This window comes from Echinops telfairi, unplaced genomic scaffold (genome assembly GCF_000313985.2).
Source record: "Echinops telfairi isolate 266 unplaced genomic scaffold, ASM31398v2 ScPeMD7_3533;HRSCAF=4204_0, whole genome shotgun sequence".
Lineage (NCBI taxonomy): Eukaryota > Metazoa > Chordata > Mammalia > Afrosoricida > Tenrecidae > Echinops > Echinops telfairi.
The window spans coordinates 104,574,535-104,595,812 of NW_022107431.1; the positions used below are offsets into that span (position 1 = coordinate 104,574,535).

Consider the following 21,278-nt stretch of genomic DNA (forward strand, 5'->3'; position numbering starts at 1 on the left):
ACTATTCAAATATAGAGGTTATTTGGATGAGCTGTTAGATAATATTAAAGAAGAAAAGCCTAAAAAACTATCATACAAAGTCTAAATGAAAACTCATTGGGCAATTCCAATTATTTATCCTCTGTAAAATGACACATCTACAGGTGTACCTTACAAAACATAGGTGGCATACAAACCCACAGCAAAATAATTTTATTATGTACTAAAATACATAGGAGCAATATTATTTTTTGACTAAAAGTCAACCTTGGTGTTTTTTATTAAAAGCTATCACTCTCCAAAGTGAAATAAAGGAATAGATCACTTAAAGGCAATTGTATATAAAATTATTAAATACAATATGGATAGGCTCTTAAATATTTGGGGATTAATTTAACTTCTCAGAATTCTGTAGATAATTATTTGCTTCCTAGTGTGTTTTCTGATTACACTGTAAGAGGAGTAACTATGTTGACAAACATGTTTTAAAAATATCTATAAAAGGTCTCATTTCACAGATGGCACCAAGAAGTTATTTCTCAATGTTATTGAAAGTATTTTCAAACAAAGAAAATGATTATCAAGGTTTGAAAAAGATGGGATTGAGAAAGAAGTAGAAGAAAGCAAATAAACACTAAAGAATTAGCAGAGAAAACTACACTGTAAGAATGAAGAGAACGAACTGAACTACAGGATAATCTAGCTACTTTTGACATACCCAGCTCTAGTTTCTGACAAGAGGGAATCTCTTCTGTTACCGTAAGGAAGTAGCTGTGCAATCCTTTGAAAGCTAGCAGCAAAGTGGCACAAAGAGTATAATGAAAATTATAAGCATGATGTAGGAAGGAGTCTGCAATAATGAAACTGCATCCCTAAGAAAGAACAGATTTTAGGTACAGTGTTAGTAACCAACAATCTTAAAGTATTATACTTCTAATTTAGAAAAATTTAAAAAAAACCTCAAACATTTTTTATTTTAGTTATTCTAAAACATAAAATTAATCAGCAAAAGGTTTGAGTTAATCTTGTTCATACAAATAATGTAAACATATAAAATACACTAGTAATTTCAGTAATGGAAGATTTTTTTTGAAACAAGTATACTAAATTATGATGATTAATAATTATGATGATTAATAATTATGATGGTTAATAATTTGAAAATCAAACTACATTTCACCTCAAGAACACATACATCTCTATATGCTTTTACAGTAAAACCCCTACCCTCCTTTTCTTCCCCCTGGGGAATAATGGCTGCAATTATACCACATCTGGGTAGGTCTCAACCATGGTAACCGATTATAATAATTCTGTTAAGGGAGTATGAGGTGACAGTATCAAGTTAAAAAGGCACAGTCATCAGAGATCTCTGCATGAAAAATGATAAAATCTTATAGAGTATCAGGTTATTTTCATAATAAACAACTAGAACTACCTATTTGTTAAAATCATGTAATATTAGATCAATACATTGTTGGGCTCAAATAATTAATAAAAAGAATATCGTATACAAAGATAAAACTGTTAAACATATTTCATTTGGAATAAGAAAGATAAACATTTTTAGTTCTTACATCTGGTGATAATTGTTTGCTGTAGTTAATCCCAAAGACCACACTTTCCAGAGTAGGAATCAGAGAATCTCGGTTTTGTGCTGGTACATTTCTGTTTAACCAAGTAGTTTTCACAGGACGAGGAAAGCTGGAGGAATAAATATTAAGGTGCTGTTGTCATTAATAGTCTACTTGAACTTAAGGTGAATATTTACTAAAGAAAATCTTATAAGAAGAAAATACAGAGCAAAGAATATGCAAGGTTATGAGTTCTAACGCATCATTATAATTTTATAAATTTTCCTTTAATAATCTGAATTATTAGGAAGAGACATAATGACTATAAAAATTTCAGACTTAGAAATACGTGAGATTGCTTTTCTATGGTTGGGATTCAGGGAATTTCTAAAGATAAGATCTGGTGGAATCCAAAGTGCCTAAATGATAAATGAAGATTTAATTTAGAAATACTCATCTGTCAGACTGGTTCCCCAGTTTAAAGAAGCTAAATATGCATGCTATTACAGCAATAAATGCAGAAGAAACAAAATCAACCTGATATCTCCACTTCTCAAAAATATTTACTTCTCTCAATTCTCTTCATTAAAAGGCCCTGAATTCTATTAAGATAATCTTTCTTAAAATAATCTTGACATGCTTTAAGGTACCATGTCAATCACATTTTCATTAACTACTTCTATTAATATGAAGAATACACTGTATCGTTCCTTGTAGGCGACTTTGAGGCAATTCCAACCCCGGGAGTCTCGGGAGTCTCGGTGTGTGCAGGGCAGAGCTGCTCCAAGGGGTTTTTAAGGCTGAATCTTTCTGGAAACACAAAACTAGGCCTGTCTTCCAAGGCACCTTTGTGTGGGGGTTCAAACTACAAACCTTTTGATTAAGAATCTAGTGCTTAAACATTTGTATTGCCTATAGACTCATGTAATATTACGTTCAGTATTCTACAAATTTCATAGAGTAAATAATATTTGTGATTGAATATGTAAACATAAACATGATTATACTTAGAGAAAGCACTGGTGATTTTAAGAAGGCCAAAGCATTTGGACTATTTAACAGTTTGGCAAAAGGAAAGAGGCAGAACAGTAAATCATTTTTGCCATAAGCAGAGCGCAGCTTTCATGTACAAAAATCAATTTACTTTGCAAAAATAAAAAACATATATATCAGCAAAGGGAGTCACAAGTCATGGTAAATTCCACTTGCTACAATGTGCCTTTCAGATGAGTCCAAAAAACAAGTTGTGCTTTTAAAAAATTTAGGAAAAAAATAGAAAAACCCAAATAGATTCTGACTCCTAGCAAGCCTACAGGACAGGGTAGAACTGCCCCTGTTGAGTTTCCGAGACTCTTAGTACTTTACGGGAGTGGAGAGCCCCAGTCTTTCTCCTGTGGAGTGGCTCGTAGTTTCAAACTGCTGACCTTGTGGTACGGTACACAGCCCCACACATACCACTATACCACCCTACAAAAAAAAGTAGATCAGATAAAAAGCAAAGAAAGATGTCCTAATCCATTTATTTCAAATAATTGATTTAATATCTATAGTTAGGTTGGTCACAGAAACGTTAAATAAAAAATAACATTTAAAAATAAAATTATAAATTAACATTTTCATTGTATTTAGAAATATCCATATATATCTCCACCTATAGTGAAAAGAACCAATTAAATTCTTAAGTCTTTACAGAGAATGTTTACTAAGATCACTCTGTGAAGTACATTCTCATGAACTCAATAAACTTTGTGATTATTATTTTTTTAAACCCACCTATAACAAAACTTCAGGAAAACTTTGTCAAAGCATAAGCAGTGAGGAATATTACCCTTAACATGATCCCTTTTACCAGCCCCATCAGCAAAAAGCTTTCTCTTATTCCTTCTTTGCTTCCCTTTACCAATCTCTAATTTAAAGGCAAAGAAAGGCAGGGAAAGAGGCTGCTTCCCCCCTGCATGAGTTCTAGCAGCAAGAGAGGTGATGTAAGAGCTCATGGCAGCTAAGTAAAGAACAGCAACCTCAGCTGTTGCAGGCACCTCATTTTTCCCTCCAGTCACTAACCAGAGCCAACAGTTAATCCTCTTGGCTTCTGATTCTGAGCCAAAAATGTCTTCTTCCAGTAAACAGTCTCTAGCAGGTGAGCTGCCCTTTTCTCCTACTAGTCTGTGGCAAAAAATGCTGTATTGCAAGAGGAAGCACACATTTAACTCACTAGGATTAGTGATGTAAATATCACTACTCTAAATATCAGGGCTTTAAAATGTAACATTAATAACCTGCGCTACCTTCTACATTTTCTGGATAGAAACTAAGCCAGTGCTATAGCTAGTCATATGAGTTTTAAAATAGGAATAGCTTAAGCAGCTTAAATATTCTTAAGGAAACTAAAGAAAATTTATGAAATACTAAAAATTTCTTTATGAAATAGATTTAGTATTAAAACTCAATGTGTAGTTCACATAAAATATGGTATATTACTTCTCTGATAGTTATATTCTGATATCCAGTTAACACTAATTTCACTAGAGAATAACACAGGCAAAACCACCTATTAGGAGAAACAAACTTGTTGCTCATCTTGTGCTCTTTATCAAGACGACCTTTATTTAAGGGACTGTGGGTAATACAGTGGAAGAGGTTCTTGATTACAGTTTTTAAAACAATGTACGGATCTATGTCACAGAGGCTGTTACTTGTGAGCAATCGGTCAAATTGTATTATCTCTGTAAAGACTGAGGGCTTTCAGTCGGCAATTTTACCTACTCACCTGTTTTCATAAGCTAATAAAATCCCTTACAGAGCAAACATAGTATTTTATTAGCCATTTGCAATTAGAAAGTACACAGTTCAGATGTCAAATTAATTAAGCGTCTTTTCACCTAAGTTACTGATTTTTTAAAAGTGCCCATAACATAAGGGCATAATTGTGCAAATGTATTCTTACATTAATAAAAGAATCTACCGCCCCACGGAAGTGAGAAACAAGAAAAAAATCACCCTAATGTATTTATTGTGATCCAGAATATTTTATTTTTAAGCTAAAATAGTACATGATATAGTTTAAATAGTTTAAATTAAAATCTTTACAATTGATTAATCAATTAGAAAACAAGAATCTCTGTATAGTACAGATTTAAGATAAAGTTAGCCCAGAGACCAAGAAAAACTAGAAAAATTAATATACTTTTCTAGATAATTAATGAGTAATTTCAGTCTACTACACAAAAACACAGGGATACAATAAACAACCCTGTATGGTTATTCTGGATTGCATTATTTTGCTTGGTCAATTTTTCTAGGATTGACAAAAGTTTGCTCAATATGTCTGTAATAAAAAGCTAGCAATCTAATGCTCTCATGCTCTTAAATTTACTATTTTACTACTTTAGTATAAAAGTATTTATTAAATAATTACACATTAAGAAATTCCTTACAACTTTAGCTATCTTTATCAAAGCACACACGCTTTTTCCCTATAAAAATGATAGGCCTTATTAAGCACTAGAGCATTGGTTAAAATTACCTTATTAGTGGCTGGTGTAGAGCAACCAATGATGCATGGACTGTAACAGATACAACAGAGAGGTGGAAATAATCAAACATAACATTAACATGATGATGAAGGCCTTTATGGAGGCTAAAGTGCAGCTTCAATGTTCGGCTACTTATTAGTTGCAAGGTGTTCAAATCATCTGCCCTATAAAAAGTAATGTATTTGGCATGTAAGTAGGAATATTTAGAAAAGGCTATATTTAGAATATTTAGACAAATATTTTTGCCAAGTATTTTAAACCATCAAAACATTTAGTTACTTAATTAATTTTTAAAAATTTGGAATGAGTAATTTTTTCAAGGATCAGATTTGATTATATAAGATATAAAAATCTAACAATAAGTAAATAATCAGAGGTACCTATAGTTTTTTTAGTCCAAGTTATAAACTTTTTTTGCAACAACACAACTATAATATGAGTCAGTTTGATACTTTAGGCACATTATACTAAACTTTACTCCACATGGTATACCATTTACTACACGGAGGGAGTATAACATAGGTCAAGCAAACCAAGTCCTAGTTTAAAAAATGTCGAAAGATATTTCAAATTTTTTTTAATGTATGGAGATGTTATTAAATGCTGCCCCGCCCCAAAACTGGTAGATGTAGAAAAGTACTAGAAAATTCTTATTCCTCAATGATAATAAGGAAAACAACTAAAGAAAACCTTCAGTAATGTCATTGCTTCTCTATTCTTTATGCTGTTTGAATTTATATATAATTTCCAAAAAATAGTATTAGAACTACATTTGAAATGGAAAAATCAAACTCCAAAAGTTAAATGAATTGCCAATTCTTGTTTTAAGCAAATAAAAGCACAATATAGCCCTAAATTATATGCTTTTATTTCCAAGTGTGTAGGCAAGTTCACGGTAGCCAGTCTGAAGACTCTAGAAATGAAAGTACTGGTGACAACTGTCAAGTCCAAGAGCATCAATCTTGATATATCTCAATACCAGGATATTCTCACCCAAAAAGGTCAGAATGTTAGCCACTAAGGAATTAGCCAACGACATAAAGAAAGTTCAATTATATTAAAATATCTCATGGCAGCAATATGTCAACAGTTCACTTCTAGAGTTTAGCAAAGGGTTTCACATTTCTTCAATTTGTCTGAATTGGCTGTTTGAGGGTTATGGAATGGACATGGGCACAGAAGAGAGGCCATGTTCATGCAAGTCCCCCAGAAGACAGAAGTCATTAAAAATGAACAAGAAGGAGATGGCTTGCCTCTGAGAAATGGAGAACCTAATACTAGCGGATACAGTTATGGGTCTCTAAAGACTTAATTGTCAGATAACCCTACTTACGAATAATCTCCGACTGTGAAGTGTAGATCCAAGGATAACATAAAATTGATTTCCTCAAGTGTTTCTTCAATCTGAAAATAAATTACACTATGAGAAACTTTTTGAATATTTATAGAAAGAAACCTTCAGACATTATAAAATATTTACCTAAATATACACAAAGAGATATTTACCTTTTTTTCATCCAACAACATTTTAACTTTGAAGATCATAACATCATTTAAAACAACTTCCTCATTTTTGTATAGAATTTGAAAGGTTTTACTGCAAATCAGAGACCCATGAATGGAAGCTGGAAAAGCTAAAGTCATACCTAAAACAGATTAAGACATGTAATTGACAGGCAAAAGACAAACTATAATACAAAGTAAACAATTGATATTACTTTAAATTGCTGCCAAGTTTAATTTTATTTCTCCAATGCCGTTATTATTATATGGAACTATTAAAACAACTCTAAAGGGTTAAACCACTTAAAATAATAGGCCTGTGGTTTTCAAGTACCAGTTTTCACGAAAATCAAAGACTGAGGAACTGTTCAAGATTTTAAAAAAAATTTATGTGTTAGAGTATAGACAAGACGATCAGTAAAAGAGGAGACCCTTAACAAGAAGGATCGACTGGCTACTATAAGGGATTCAAACATAGCAACAAGAATGAGGATGGCGTAGGACTGGGTAGTGTGTTGTACATAGGTTAGACTCAATAGAACCTACCAACAATCACAGAGAAATACAACTCATTATAATGTAGAATTAGAATATTCTGCTATAAAGTAACACTATTGGATCAACTAATAAAATTCAAGTGAAGCTAATGAGAAGATAGCAATGTATCAATATTAATTTCCTGGTTTTGATGGTTATGTTAGGGTTACAGAGGAAATTATTCTCGTTTGGAGACTTTATAGTCAAGAATTTGGAGAAGATAGGATATCATATTGGCCAATCACTCTTAAATGGCTTAGGGAAAATATTTTATACTGTACTTACAACTTTTTTCGAGGTTCAAGATTGTTTCCTGTTTTTGACAAAACTCTTCAACACGTTTTGATCCTCTAATTCATCTCTTACAATTCTCTTTTTAGGCCACTTAGTGGTAGTGAATCTCCAAGTGGTGCCCAATGAATCTCACCTGCTGGTACTAACATTCATGTGTAAATCACTCCCACTAAGAGCTGAAGTGAGTGATGGTAGGTTAGCATCTTCCATAATGCTTGTTCTTGCTCGCTCACTCCCAGACTAATGCGCAGCGGGAAGTCAAATATCACCTCCTGAGGGCACGGGGCAGTCTATAAAGGTTTATGTTTAATAACTGAGGTCTGCCAACAACTAAGGGAGTGGGTTTGAAAATGGATCCTTCAGCCTCAGTTGCACGTTGGATGAATGAATCTCTGGTAATAACTTGACTACAAATTTTATTTTTACTCAGTGTAAGTGAAAATAGCATGTATTTTAGTCTAATAAATTTTCCTATATATATATATTTTTTCCCCTTTCTCACTAGTATTTTAAATTCTACACCATTGGTTAGGTTAATGATAAGATTATTAGAAAAATACCAAGTGTTTCTTGCAAGTTATCTACATTTTTTCTCAAGAAGTTGATAATGCTGCCTCAAGTGTATCTGTCTACACCTTACATATATGATGTATTCTGAGTTTGAACTTAATCATAAACCCTAATTTAAGAGTTAGTTCTTATGATTTGGCCCTGGCTCTATACCTGCCCTCATGATGAGATCATGGAAAACATGTGCTATAGCAAAGTATGATGCAGGAAGCAGATGGTTGCTGGCTATCAGAAAGAATAGTGGCAGCGGTCTTTTGTCTTAAAACAAAGCAGTCTTCTAAGCCAACACAAGTGAGGCATCAGCTAAGCTAATACAAAAGAAGCCAGCTGTGTGAACCAAGGATTGCAAATAAAATCTAAGACCAGGCGAGGGAATTATATTAGGGCATAAATCCTGAGCACCCAGTTTGCAGAAGGCTACAGATGACAGTGAAAACCCAAAAGCCATTTGCAGAGTCCCCACATGGACTGTTTCCAATGAACTCCTTAGCACCATCAACCAGATACTTGAAGAGTTTTGTCCTTAGAGTGCACTGAAAAATGTACTACTGCAAATACAGTTCAGTCAAAGTGCAACATCTTACCATTTCCCCCACCTTGACAATTTGAAACTTAATCTAGGGCAGTGGTTCTCAACCTTCCTAATGCCGCGACCCTTTCATACAGTTCCTCATGTGGTGGTGACCCCTCAACCATTAAATTATTTTCGTTGCTATTTAATAACTGTAATTTTGCTACTGTGATGAATTGGGCGACCCCTGTCAAAGGGTCATTCGACCCTAAAAGGGGTTACGACCCACAGATTGAGAACCACTGATCTAAGGGGTTTGTTATTTTATGCTTTCTTTTGGAATGACGTTTGTGTTCTATTTTGTTGCTTCTGAGGGGTCTTTTTTTGGGTGGGGGGATATGATTTTCTTTACATGAAATCTAGAATAAGCAAATCTATAGAGACAGTAAGTAGCTTAATAGATCCTTAGGGTAGGGTTATGACAAGGGAGATTGGAAGGCAATGGGGAGCTAATAACAATGGATATAAGAATGAAGAAAATGAGAAACAATGACTGTGGTTAGGATTGCACAATTCTTAATATATTTAAACCATTTAATGGTATCATACACAAAATATATGTCAATAAAACAGTAAAAAAAAAAGATAAATAATTTGGCGACAACTTCATGAGACCCCAGCTAAACCATTTCTGAAAGTACAAGATCATAAGTGTTGTTTTAAGATATAAAGTTTTGGAGTACACTTTTATACAGCTACATATAATTAAAATACATTCCAACCAGACTGTGAACCATGTAACTCCTCTTATCAATATTAATAATGACTTGTTAAATCTAATGGTCAATGGTCAGATATCATTTTACTTGTCCTATCATCAGCTTTGATAGTTTGCTTCTTGAAAGACTAATTTGGCTTTCTAGGGTTTTGCTCCTACCTCACAAATCATTCCTTTTTAGTCTCTTTTGACTGGATCATTCTCATCCAAGCAGCAGCATAGTAGGGTGGCTTACAGCAGACTCTGGAACCAAACAGGGTTGGTTTAAATCCTGGCTCTGCCACCCAGTAGCACTGTGATCTTTGTTGATTCTTTTCCTTATTCCATGTCCTGCATAAAATTCTACAGCAAACCCACGGGCTCTATCAACAAAATATATTCAGTAACATTGAGTGCTAGAAATAATCAAACATAAGTAAGAGATTGCCTTCAGGGATGCTCTAAAAAAGATTCTATCACTGGATAAAAATATCTCCAAATACTAACAATACTGTATTTTCAATATCGGTTACCTATATTCTTGATTGAAAATAATACTTAAAATTTTTTGAAGGTATAGCAATGGCTTACACACACAAAAAAAATAGCTCCTTAATTTTATTCACAAACAATGGGAAACAGATATATAACTCCCTTCTAGTATTTCCTTCACATATCCAAGCAACAAATGTCTACTGAGTACTAGTATGTGTGAAGCCAACTTTCTAGATGTTAGGAAATGCATAGTAAAATAAACAAACTCCTAATAAAACAACAAAAATCTCGCTACCATCGAGTCAATTTCTATTCATAGTGGCCAGGTAGAACAGAAATGTCCCTGTGAATTTCCAAGACTGTCACTGTTTAACTGCCTTCCAGTCAATGGTGACTCCTAACGACCCAACTGTGGGTTTCTGAGACTGTAACGGTTTACAGGAGTAGAAAGCCGTCTTTCTCCCATGGAGCTGCTGGTGGTTTTGTAATGTGGACCATGCGGACTGCAGCCCTACACTTAACTACTACACCACAAGGGTTCCAACAGAGGAGTAGAAAACCTTGCCTTTCTCTCAAGGAGTAGCTGGTCATTTTGAATTGGGGACCTAGCAGTTAGGAGCCACTATGCCACCAGGGTCCTAGAGTAAAATAAAAATATCTTGATTCATGGAATTTATATTCTAATAGCAATGAGGGGGAAGACAGCCTTGGCAGAGAAGAAAAATAATTAACAATAGATAAAAATGCATTGTTAATAATGAAGTGCTGGTGATTAAATAATTTAAACAATAATGCTTTGCTGAGGTGGGCTATCAACAAACACCTCCATGTCTTCTACTCCATAACATGTGACTGCCTCTCCTTCATCCTAGTGGAAGTCGAGGGATTTACTCCCAGAGAAGGTAAAATAGTGGACCCGATAAATGGAAGTCACCTGACGAGACTGAAAACATAAGTTTCTGAGTATATGCATATTAAATACTGAATGCAGAGATCCTCAAAATTCTCTCTGTACTCAGTTCTAGAAGGCTGGGGGCTATATTAATATCTTCTTGGAAGCAGATAGACAAGAATCTTCTTTTATGTTTCAGCAACTATTACATCTAAAGATTTTACGTTAATTGCAAGCTAACAAACAAATTTGCCATAGTTTCACAGATATTAGCAGAAATGAAAAAGGATTTTATTAATCACAGCATGAGCATCATGTTTATTATCAGTGTTTTTTCCCCCCAACTCCCACAGAGTGACATGGAGGCAGGCCTAGGTGGATAAAATACATACAGAAGTTTTTAGTTATTGCTGAGGAGCTTAGGAAAACCCAAATTTTTAGAGAAATATAAAGAAACCTATTCAATCTATCCATGGAAGGGAGACATTTTATACTAGAGAAAAAATAAAACTACTACTAACCCCACATCAAAACACAATCTCTCTTTCAAAGTTATTCACTCTACAAATATCCTTGACGAGGTAATGTGGAACAGAAAGCTTCCAGTGCCTGTTTACAAAGTGTACAGAAACAGAGAGCACAGAGAACCATTTTCAACAATATACAAAGTAAAATCTTAGCTCCTCACAGCTGTTGACATTAAAAATCTGATCAGTTCGATACAAGAGACCGATAGATACGAGTTTAGAAGATTCCTTTAGAAATTATCTTTTCAAAGAATATCAGACTAGTCCCAAGTTGGATTACATGAAGAATGTGACATCAAGATTGAAGGACCTTTTATTAACAACCTGACATAGGAGGCTATGAGGCACTTGCTGATGAAGATCAAGGATTGCAGCCGTCAGTATGGATTACAACTCACTGACCAAAAGTCCTCACGACTGGACCAATAAGTAATATGACAAAGGGAGAAAAGATGAAAGATTGAAGTTGTCAAGGATTCATCTTGCTTGGATTCACAATCAATGCTCAAGGAAGCAGCAGTCAAAGGATGTATTGTGTCAGGTACTGTGTTAGTCAGATAGAGTAGAGAAACAAATTCATAGACACTCATATGTGTATAAGAAACAGCTTTATATACAAGAGCAATTGAATATTGAGAAAACATCCCAGCCCAGTCCAGATCAAGACCATAAGTCCAATATGAAACCATATGTCCGATACCAATCTATAAAGTCCTCTTCAGACCCACGAAACACATGCAATGATGCTGAAGCAGGAAGATCACAGGCCAGTGGGTTGGAAGTCTTGTGGATCCAGTGACGTTGCAAGCATCTCAGCACTGGCAGGGGTCTCCACACGGTTCCTTCAGCTTCAAAACTCTTAACTCCCTCAGGGTAGCTTCACGTAGCTTCTCCTCAAAAATGTCTTACAGGATTAAGGTGAGAAAGTGTCTCCCACCTCCAAGGAGGAAATACAGGAGTTCCCAGAATCCTCAGGAGAAGGCTACGCCCACACAGAGGCCTCATTGGCTATAACCTGATCGACAGGCTAGACTCCACCCCTACACTCTTAGTCCTCAAATTGACACCAGATTATGTAACTACCAGATACATCAGCTGTAAAAGACCTTTAAAGTGTTGAAAAGCAAGTTTAGGACTAAGGTACCCCTGACCTAAGCTATGGCATTTTCCCACTGCCTCATATTCATGTGAAAGTTAGACACTGAATAAGAAAGGCTGAAGATGAACTGATCCATTGCATTGTGATGCTGGTGAAGAATATTCAAAATACCATGAACTGTCAAAAGAATGAACTAATTTGCCTGGGAAGAAGTACATACAGTATGTTCTTTAGAGGCAAGGGTGGTGAGACTTTGATGTACTTTGGACGTGTGTCAGGAGAGACCAATCCCGGAAGAAAGATATCATGATTACTTGGTAAACTAGAGAGGCAGTGTAAAAGAGGAAGGTCCTCAACAAGATGGAGTGACACAGTGACTACAACAATGGCCTCAAGCATAGGAACAATTGTGATGATGATGCAGGACCGAGCAGTGTTTCATTCTGTTATGAGTAAGGCTGCTATGGGTTCTAACTGATTAGATGTCATCTAACAACAAACAGCAGTCCCAAGGAGCTAGGGATTGATAATGCCCCAAATGTCCAACTCTTGCATGTTATTGGGCTCCATTTCCCTCCACTTATTCTTTGACTGTATTGCCTCATGTTTCTGGGTGCTATGAATTGCTGCAATATCTCATAAAAACTAAAAAATTTGAAGAAATGTCTCATGTGGTGTTGAGTGCTGCTCAGTGCAAAACCCGAAGGTCAGGCAGGAGCAAGTCAGATGCTGGGTCCGGACTCTTGCCAGTGATGAGATCTTTTCTCCTCAAAGTGCTCATTTTAAACTCAGTAGGATGGTATCGCAGGGAATCTGTTCACAACTACTCCCAGGAGAGTTCTATCATTATTTTCTTCCACCTTCTTACTGGACCCACACAGGGAAAGGTTTTTTGGTGGAAGTTGCATTGTGTATCTATAGTATAATCAAATTAATCCTTCACCTTTGTGGCAGTTACATAATCTCCTGTCAACTTGAGTGAAGAAGTGGAGTCTAGCCTATGAATCTGGCATGGCCTTTGCCTGAGGATTCTTGGAACTCCTCTTTTTCTCCCTGGAGGCAGGACACACACTCTCCATAGCCACCTTGGTTTTGTGGTTTGGCAAAGTACTGACCTCTACCAGGGACACTGCCAAAGATTCTGCCTCCAGTTTCCTCCCTTCAGTGGTCCAAAACTGGAAGAGCGATGGTTGTAACTGCCAAAAACCATTCTAGCATCCGCCAACTCGAAAATGGCTTCAATTATTACCAAATCCATTATAATCATCCCCACAGCTGTCCTAGCCACCACTGCCATCAAAGTCACCAACCACGTCCACTGAAGTTTCCACCCTGACCAATGTTGTCATTCCCACCAAAAGTACCTCCTTCCCCACCACCGAAGTTTCTAGAACTGCTTGACCACTTTAGCTGGAAGAGGCACTGGCCATATCTTGCTTCGACAGGCTTTCCTTACTTCACAGTGGTGGCCATTCACAGGACGGAGCCATGGTCCTCAATAGTCACACAAGCAGAGCCTCTCTTCTTGCCACTGCCTCTATCAGTCATGACTTCAAGCACTTCAATTTCCCATATTGCTCAAAATAATCTCGTGGGTGGTGCTCTTCAGTGTTTCCTTTGATGCCAACAACAGATCTTTTCCAGCATTAAAGGGGCACCTGGTCTTTGAAGTCCTCCCAGGAGACAACCTGATCGGTTCCTTAACTCTTCCTTTCCCCTTGTGTGGCCTTGCGTTCATGGCTGCATCCACCCCCTCCACAGGGAGTCAGTGACAAACCCACAGGCCCTGGAGCGCTGGGTGTGTGGCTCTCTCATGACCACATGGTCCCTGAGCGTTCCCCGTTGCTCACAATGGCTCCACACACTCACATGTTGTTTCAAAGCTCAACCCTCCGATGAAGAGGTTCAGCAGCTGTGCGGGGCTCTTTAGGAGTCTCCAACTTAGACAGGATGGCAGTGGGCTGGGCATGGGGGTGTGGTTAACTCTAAGGATGCATTCTCCGAGGCGTCCACAGGCAGGAAACCGTAGTATCAAGTAACGGTAACTAGGTCAGCCATTAAATAAAGAGTGTGGCCCTATTCACACCCTCTAAGATTAGAACTTAATCTCATCCAATTTCTGCTTGTGAGCAGATAATACCCTCCAAAATGGTATTATAACCATAGGCATATGAAGTCTAAAATTATATCCCATAAAGGATGATAACTAGAAGGGCCATATCAGTGGACTATAAGTCAAACATCTCAATCACCCTGGGAAGCTCAAGAAACATGGCGCACCAATGAACTTTGGAGCTATCTCCTTTTAGTCATGTATGGACAACAAAGTTCTACTAAATTTCTGAAGACAGTTTATAACATGGGAGTTGAGACCAAAACAACCAAAAAATAAGCAGCTTGCATATAACCAGTAAAGAGAACCAGCCAATTGAGCTCAACAAACCTAAGAGAACCAGTAAACATGATCTACCATCTAAATGAGAAGACTACACCCGCCCCCAAAAAAAATTTTCAAAAGGAACAAACGTTACCCAACTGCCCCGCCTCCCTTTCCCAAATCAAATCCACTGGCACTGAATAGATTTCAACTCAGTGATTCCACATAGGATTTCTGAGACTAAATCTTCACAGGATTCTGAGACTAAATCTTCACAGGAGCGGAGAGCCTAAGGGACCCCCAGTGGCTCTTTGGGGCAGGTGGTAGACTGCTAACCAAAAGGTTAGCAAGTCAAACCCATCACAGTCACTCTGTAGGAGACAAAAATAATACACCACATAACAAGAATTATTCTGGAAAGGCTAAGGTATTTGGAGACATTGAAGTTAATTCAATACAGCTACAGTGTGATAAGCCCTTAACCAAAAATATTAGAATGTTTCTAATCCTAATAATATCTTTTAAAAATTCATCCTATCTTGGTTAAAATTTGTGCCACACTGCTTGTAAGCTATGTTTGATTTTCTTGAAGATTCCGAATACTCTCCTGTTATTTGTTGACCGAAAAAAATGTGTTATTTCTACTCAAGTTTATCCAGAATATTTCTAATTCATCCACTCCTATTATTCTCCCAGAAATACAGTATTTTCTGGTAGTATATTTTCAAGTAACTTTTTTTGGAAATGTTTTGTGGGAGGAGGTAAAGTTTGTGAATCCTTGCATGTCTCAAATGTTTTGTTTTTTTTTTTTGCCCGGGGCGGGCGGGGGGCGCGCCCGAGCCCCCTCAAATGTTTTTTATTGTGATAATCTTACCCTTGACAAATCGTTTTGTTGAGTAAGTTAATTTGGTTTTAGAATTTCAAGGTAAAACTATTTTCTTTCAGAATTTCAAGTTGCTCTATTGTCTCCTGCCATTCAGGATTGACCGAAATGTCAGTTCAATTTTCAATCCCCCCTTCCCACTTCTTCTGATCTATTTTTATTACTACCACCTTCCCCTCCCATCCCTGGAAAAATTTTAAATCTCTTGATTTTCTGAAACTTCACAGTAACATCTCTAGATTTTTTAAATTGTTATTCTGAATCAAATTCTGTTATTTCGACAATCTCTTCTCAATTTTCTTTGAAAATGACAGTTGAGTTTTAGTTTTTTTATTTCAAACCTCATACTGCACTACTTAAAATTTTTAATGATATTTTAAAATCTCTAGTTCTTTTTTAAAATAATAATTCTTTTATTTATTTATTTAATCATGTTATTAGGGGCTCATACAACTCTTATCATAATCCATACATACATCAATTGTGTAAAGCGCATTTGTACATTCATTGCCCTCATCATTCTCAAAACATTTGCTCTCCACTTAAGCCCCCGGCATTAGGTCTTCATTTTTCTCCTCACTCCCCGCTCCCCCTAGTAGTTCTTTTTTGATATATTTAAAAGTATCCTACTCTTTTTCTTAAACAGTTTTATTGACGTATAATTCAAGTCATACAATTCAGGAACTCAATCATATCAAGAAGAGTTGTACAATCATTTGGTTTTAGAATTTCAATCAATTTTGGAACATTTTCTTTGTTCTTATACTCGTTATTAGCTTCCCATTTCTCCCCAACCTCTCCTGCCATTCCCCCAAGGAGCCATTCATTAATCCAGTTACTATCTCTATAGATTTACCTATTCTGGATTTCATTTACAGAAAAATATTATCAAAAAACTATTATAACAAGGTAAAACAAATAAAAACCTCATTTAAAAGCCAGAAGAAATTTTAAATGAATCAAAATGGAGATAAATTTTAACCTAACTGCATCTACAATGATCCATTTTCCAGTACATTCTGCATGATAGCAGCGTTATTCATAGCTGCTCTATGGTTAGAGAGGGTTTACAATGAGTTTAATTCACATGTATCCCCACTTCACTTTTTAAAAAAACTGAAACTACTTTAAAATGGGTCAAATGGGAGATCCAGTGATAAGATATTACACTTAAACCTAACTATGTCCGCCATAATCAACTTTACATTGCTCTCTGTCTGATAACAAGGCTGTTCACATTCCTCCACTTGGTCAGAGGGGATTCACTGGAGGCTTCACCCATGTGTGGAGCCTGCAAAAGGATTTTGGGCTTCCACTGTTATCCATATAAGGCACCCTACACTCTTATTTTGTGGACACAACAATTCACATCTCTTTGATTATACTAGTGTTTGATATTTACACTCTTGATTTTGCAATTATTTCAGTTTTTTCTGAAATCAATTTTTTACTGTTTATTCTGGTTTTCCTCTGGCTCAATATCCTAATAACATTTCTACTTGGAGGAAATGTCTAACTTCAGAAAAAGCCTGAAGCCTATTGTCTGAATGCCCTAACCCACAACCCCTCCCCACAAAAAACAAAACCCCACACCCACAGCCAGTGAGTCAATTCCAACCCAGACTCATAGCAACCCTACCGGGCAGAGTACAACAGTTCTACAAGCTTGCTGAGACTATACAATTCCACCAAACACTGCTCCATCTTTCTCCCACGGAGTGACTGCCTGATGGGTGTGAACAAGGCCTCATTAAGAATGAGTGTTTTACTTTCACGGTAACTTAATTTAGAGAAAAAGCCTTGATTTTTTTTTTTTTTTGGTAGCAGGGGTGGGGTTGAGAGGGGCTAAGGTTACCTGATAATTGCACTTGGGGCTGGGGGACCCAATTTTCACAGCTGACCTGAAAACGACCTTTACTTTATCCCTTATTTCAATCCTGTTCACTCATGGCTTGGCCAATGAAGCAAAATCTCAATGGGCCAGAATTTTGCAACATACGAGTTCCTGGAACAGTAACAGAAATAAAGAAAATTATGGGAAAGACCCTGCTAGAGACTTACTCTCTGTCTTAGAAACAAGAGCAGTGTGCCCATAATATAGCAGCCAAATTTCCTGACCAGCAGAGATGGAAAGAGGCTTCTGCTCAAAGATGATATTGATTATGCCATTTTAAAATGTATGTCCCTCTCCATAGTCCTGGCAATAATCCAATCTCCTATATCATGGTCCTGAAAGGACTCACTAGATCTTTCAAGTCTCCCATTATCAGGTTTTGACCATCATTTTTACAGTTCTGCTTATTGTTCTCTTAAACCCACATTTTGCAAATTCCAGTCTATCCTGGTTTCACTCTGTTAGCCACAAATGAATTGAGAAAAACCAGTCAAACTCCTGTCTCTCAACTTCCAATTTCATGCAAAACTTGCCTAAAGCCAATCTGGAAGAAGATGGAAGGATGCTTCAAAAGGGAGGCCATCTCTGTGGAGTAAAGACTCAAGCAGCACTTTAAATAAGGTGGCATTTATCCTTGGCTCTTGAGAAGTAATTATTGTGGTGCCTTAGTCTAGGATTTCAAGGCTACACATGGGAAATTTGTGTTGGTGAGTGGAAGTTGGCCCTGAAAATTTTCACCTGGAAGGTCACTAACAATTAGCTTCGGGAGGCATGTTTTAGCCTACTATGCAAGGTTGGCCAATCAAAATCCTGAATACAAGGATCAGAGAGCTTCATAGATGATGAGAACATGTGCTCTTGGGAGGGAGGGCACCATGGTACTTGGGACATACACTCAGGAATTCTCTCAGACTTGTATCTTTTTGTTATGTAATAAGTATGAGTATGGTATATTCTTGGTGAGTTCTGAGTCATTTCAGTAAATTAACAAAACCAAAGGAGTAATGGGAGCTATTAAGTCAGAAAACAAGGGTGTTCTACAGACTCCTGAACTTTCAACTGGTATCCTGAAGGGGTAGTGGGGAAACTAGCCTTGACTTGGTGAACAGCAGTCAGAAGTATTAGGTATAACACCCAAGAGTCTCTTGCAGAGTCTCTAAACCTGTGACTGGCGTCTGCCTAATTGGTAATCTGATGTATGGTGTCCTTTTAACTTGTGAACTCTTAAGTAGCTCCTCAGGGACTGTATGCTAGGGGCAGTGGGCAGGGTGAAATAGTGAAGACTGAATCAATCTCCGCATTTTGGGGATTAGATTCATGCTAACTTTTTTTACAATTACCAATTTAATGCAAATACAACACCACCACAATGTCTCAGAGACAACAATTTCAGTTTTTATGAAGAAACAAGATAGGGTGGCTCAAATAAGTGACCAAAATACAGAAGCAGAAGATCTTTTTGAGGACCTGTCTGCCAAGAAGCCAGTGCCACCTGGCAATATAATTAGTAGTATATCCTAAATCTAGGTAAAAAACCAAAGGCAGTAACAGAAAGATGCTGTTTGATCTACAGAAAGCAAAATGGAGTTCATAATATCAAATGGACTACAGTTTCAAATCTATGCAAAGTTCAGTCCAAAATTGTTTAAACGTTATGGTGAATTTTCTACCATGTCTATTGAGATTATTCACTTATTGACAACCATAATAGATTAGTGACATATATATGACTTACATATATGTAATTTTTAAGCACTGCTCTTTGATGATGCAATGTTTAATCATTTTAGAATTCCAATTCCAATGTTTTTTTAACCTTGTACGAGCTGGAAGAAGTATGCAGGAAATGTTGTGACAGCACAGAGAGGAAACGTGGAACGGCCCAAGGGATTTGGAATGGTTTAACAAAGAAGAGGTGGAGGAAGGGAGCACATACATCACAGATGAGGGACGTTGGATGGGAGGAAATGAATGTGGCCTTATAAAATCTACAGGGAGCCAGGACAGATGAGCCCTGTAGGACGACCAGTGGTGTGAGTGGCAAAACAGGGAGGGTGGAGGGAGAATGGGTAGGAAAGAGGGAACCGATTACATGGAACTGTGTGTGACCTCCTCCCTGGGGGACAGACAACCGAAAAGTGGATGAAGGGAGACGTCGGACAGGGCAAGATATGACAAAATACCCATTTATAAACTATCAAGGGCTCATGCGGGAGGGGGGAGCGGGGAGGGAGGGGAAAAATGAGGACCTGATGTCGGTGGTTTGAATGGAGAGAAAATATTTTGAGAAACGATGTACAAATGCGTTTTACACAATTGATTTGTGTATGGATTGGGATAACAGTTGTATGAGCCCCTAATAAAATGCTAAAAATAAATAAATAAAATAAAATCTACAGGGAGAAGGGTGGGAATTACAGTGAAGCATGCAGATAACCACATCATGAACAATCAGAACAATACAGCAAAAGGATCCCAGCATTCCAGGGGCTTTCAAAGGAAGGCTCTAAAATGTTGATGACTGGGCAAAGACTAAAGAAACTGGTCTGTGGAAGACATGATTCTGCTAGCATCACTTCAAAACACACATAGGGTTTATTATAAAGGCAGCCAACTGACCAGGCAAAGCAAGCAGAACAACCCTGCTTTACTTGGATGTCCCTTACTTCCCGTCTTTTAAAAATATTTTTAAGCCAGGTGGTGGCATGTAGAAAAAACTCAATACACATACATGCCAACATATTCATCTAGGTCAGAGGGATGGACTTAGAAAAAGCAAATGCAAAAAGTGGAAATCTCTTTTAAACCTGAGTTGATTACTTAACCAGCTGTGAAACATATCAAAGTGGAGAATATATATAGTTTCAGTAGTAAGACCTTCTCTACACATATTGTTTGCATTTTTGTTCATTTCCCTTTTGTCTTCCTCATAAATGGCAGTCTCACTAGCTACCATCTAATGAGGGAGCTTCAAAAAATAGAATTGAAAAACAATGGAATTTTCCCGCAATTTTTGAAATACTCCCAAGCTTCCCCATATACAACATTTATGACACGCCAAGCACTGTGCTGAACCATTACTAAAATTTCTGGCTACTCTACAGGGCCAGGATTAATACACCCATTTCATAGACACTAAGGCTCTGATAGTTCAAATTATTTGACCAAGAAGCAAATGCAACAGTGGTTTGCTACAAAGCCTTGCTTGATGGTCTATATCACTAACAGACGAGTTTGGGCATATGTGTTCCATCTGGCTGGGGGAGAAAGGCCTAATGGAGGTATAAAACCAGCCCCATTCCATTTTCAACCATGAATAACACTTGAGAACTAAGACTTGAAAGACACATCAATGGCTGTCAGTCTATTTCTTTCCTCGTAGGCTTTCCTGAAATCAAGCAGGTTCTGAGACACGTAAGTCTGCCCAGTTTCAACTGCTAATTTGGGGCTATTTAAGGCATAAAGAGAGGAGACGGGAAGAAGGAAACCAATGTTTCCTCATCACTTAACTAAGGAACTATTATTACGTTTTTAAACATTTTCTAATTTAGTTTTTATAAACATATTAAGATGGGAGTTATTTCCATTTTACTGATGAGGAAAGGAAAGATAAGCCCAAAGGGACAGAATGATCTCCTTAAGCTACACTTAGCTAGTGAAGGCAGCGTAAGACTCGAAACTACTTTATGTCTTTATTCAAACATTGTCCAGATTTAGCTAGTTCATAAGCTTAGATATATAAGCCCTAGCAGGCGGATTTCCTTAATACATTCAAGGGTCTTCTGGGAAATTTTATTTATTTATTTTCAATACTTATCATTTATTTATTTATTTTTATTTAATCATTTTATTA

At 36.9% G+C, this 21,278-nt stretch overlaps 1 protein-coding gene across 1 annotated transcript in view; it reads right to left on the reverse strand.

Annotated features, from left to right (window-relative positions):
* Positions 1–21,278, reverse strand: part of FAM135A (family with sequence similarity 135 member A) — a 119,002-nt gene that overhangs the window by 58,736 nt on the left and 38,988 nt on the right. The window contains exons 5-9 of the mRNA XM_045294379.1: positions 6,593–6,732; positions 6,420–6,490; positions 5,077–5,250; positions 1,557–1,683; positions 698–851 (exon numbers count right to left, since the gene is read on the reverse strand). Of these exons, the coding sequence (XP_045150314.1) occupies positions 698–851; positions 1,557–1,683; positions 5,077–5,250; positions 6,420–6,490; positions 6,593–6,732 (666 nt within the window). The remainder of the gene's footprint in view (positions 1–697; positions 852–1,556; positions 1,684–5,076; positions 5,251–6,419; positions 6,491–6,592; positions 6,733–21,278) is intronic.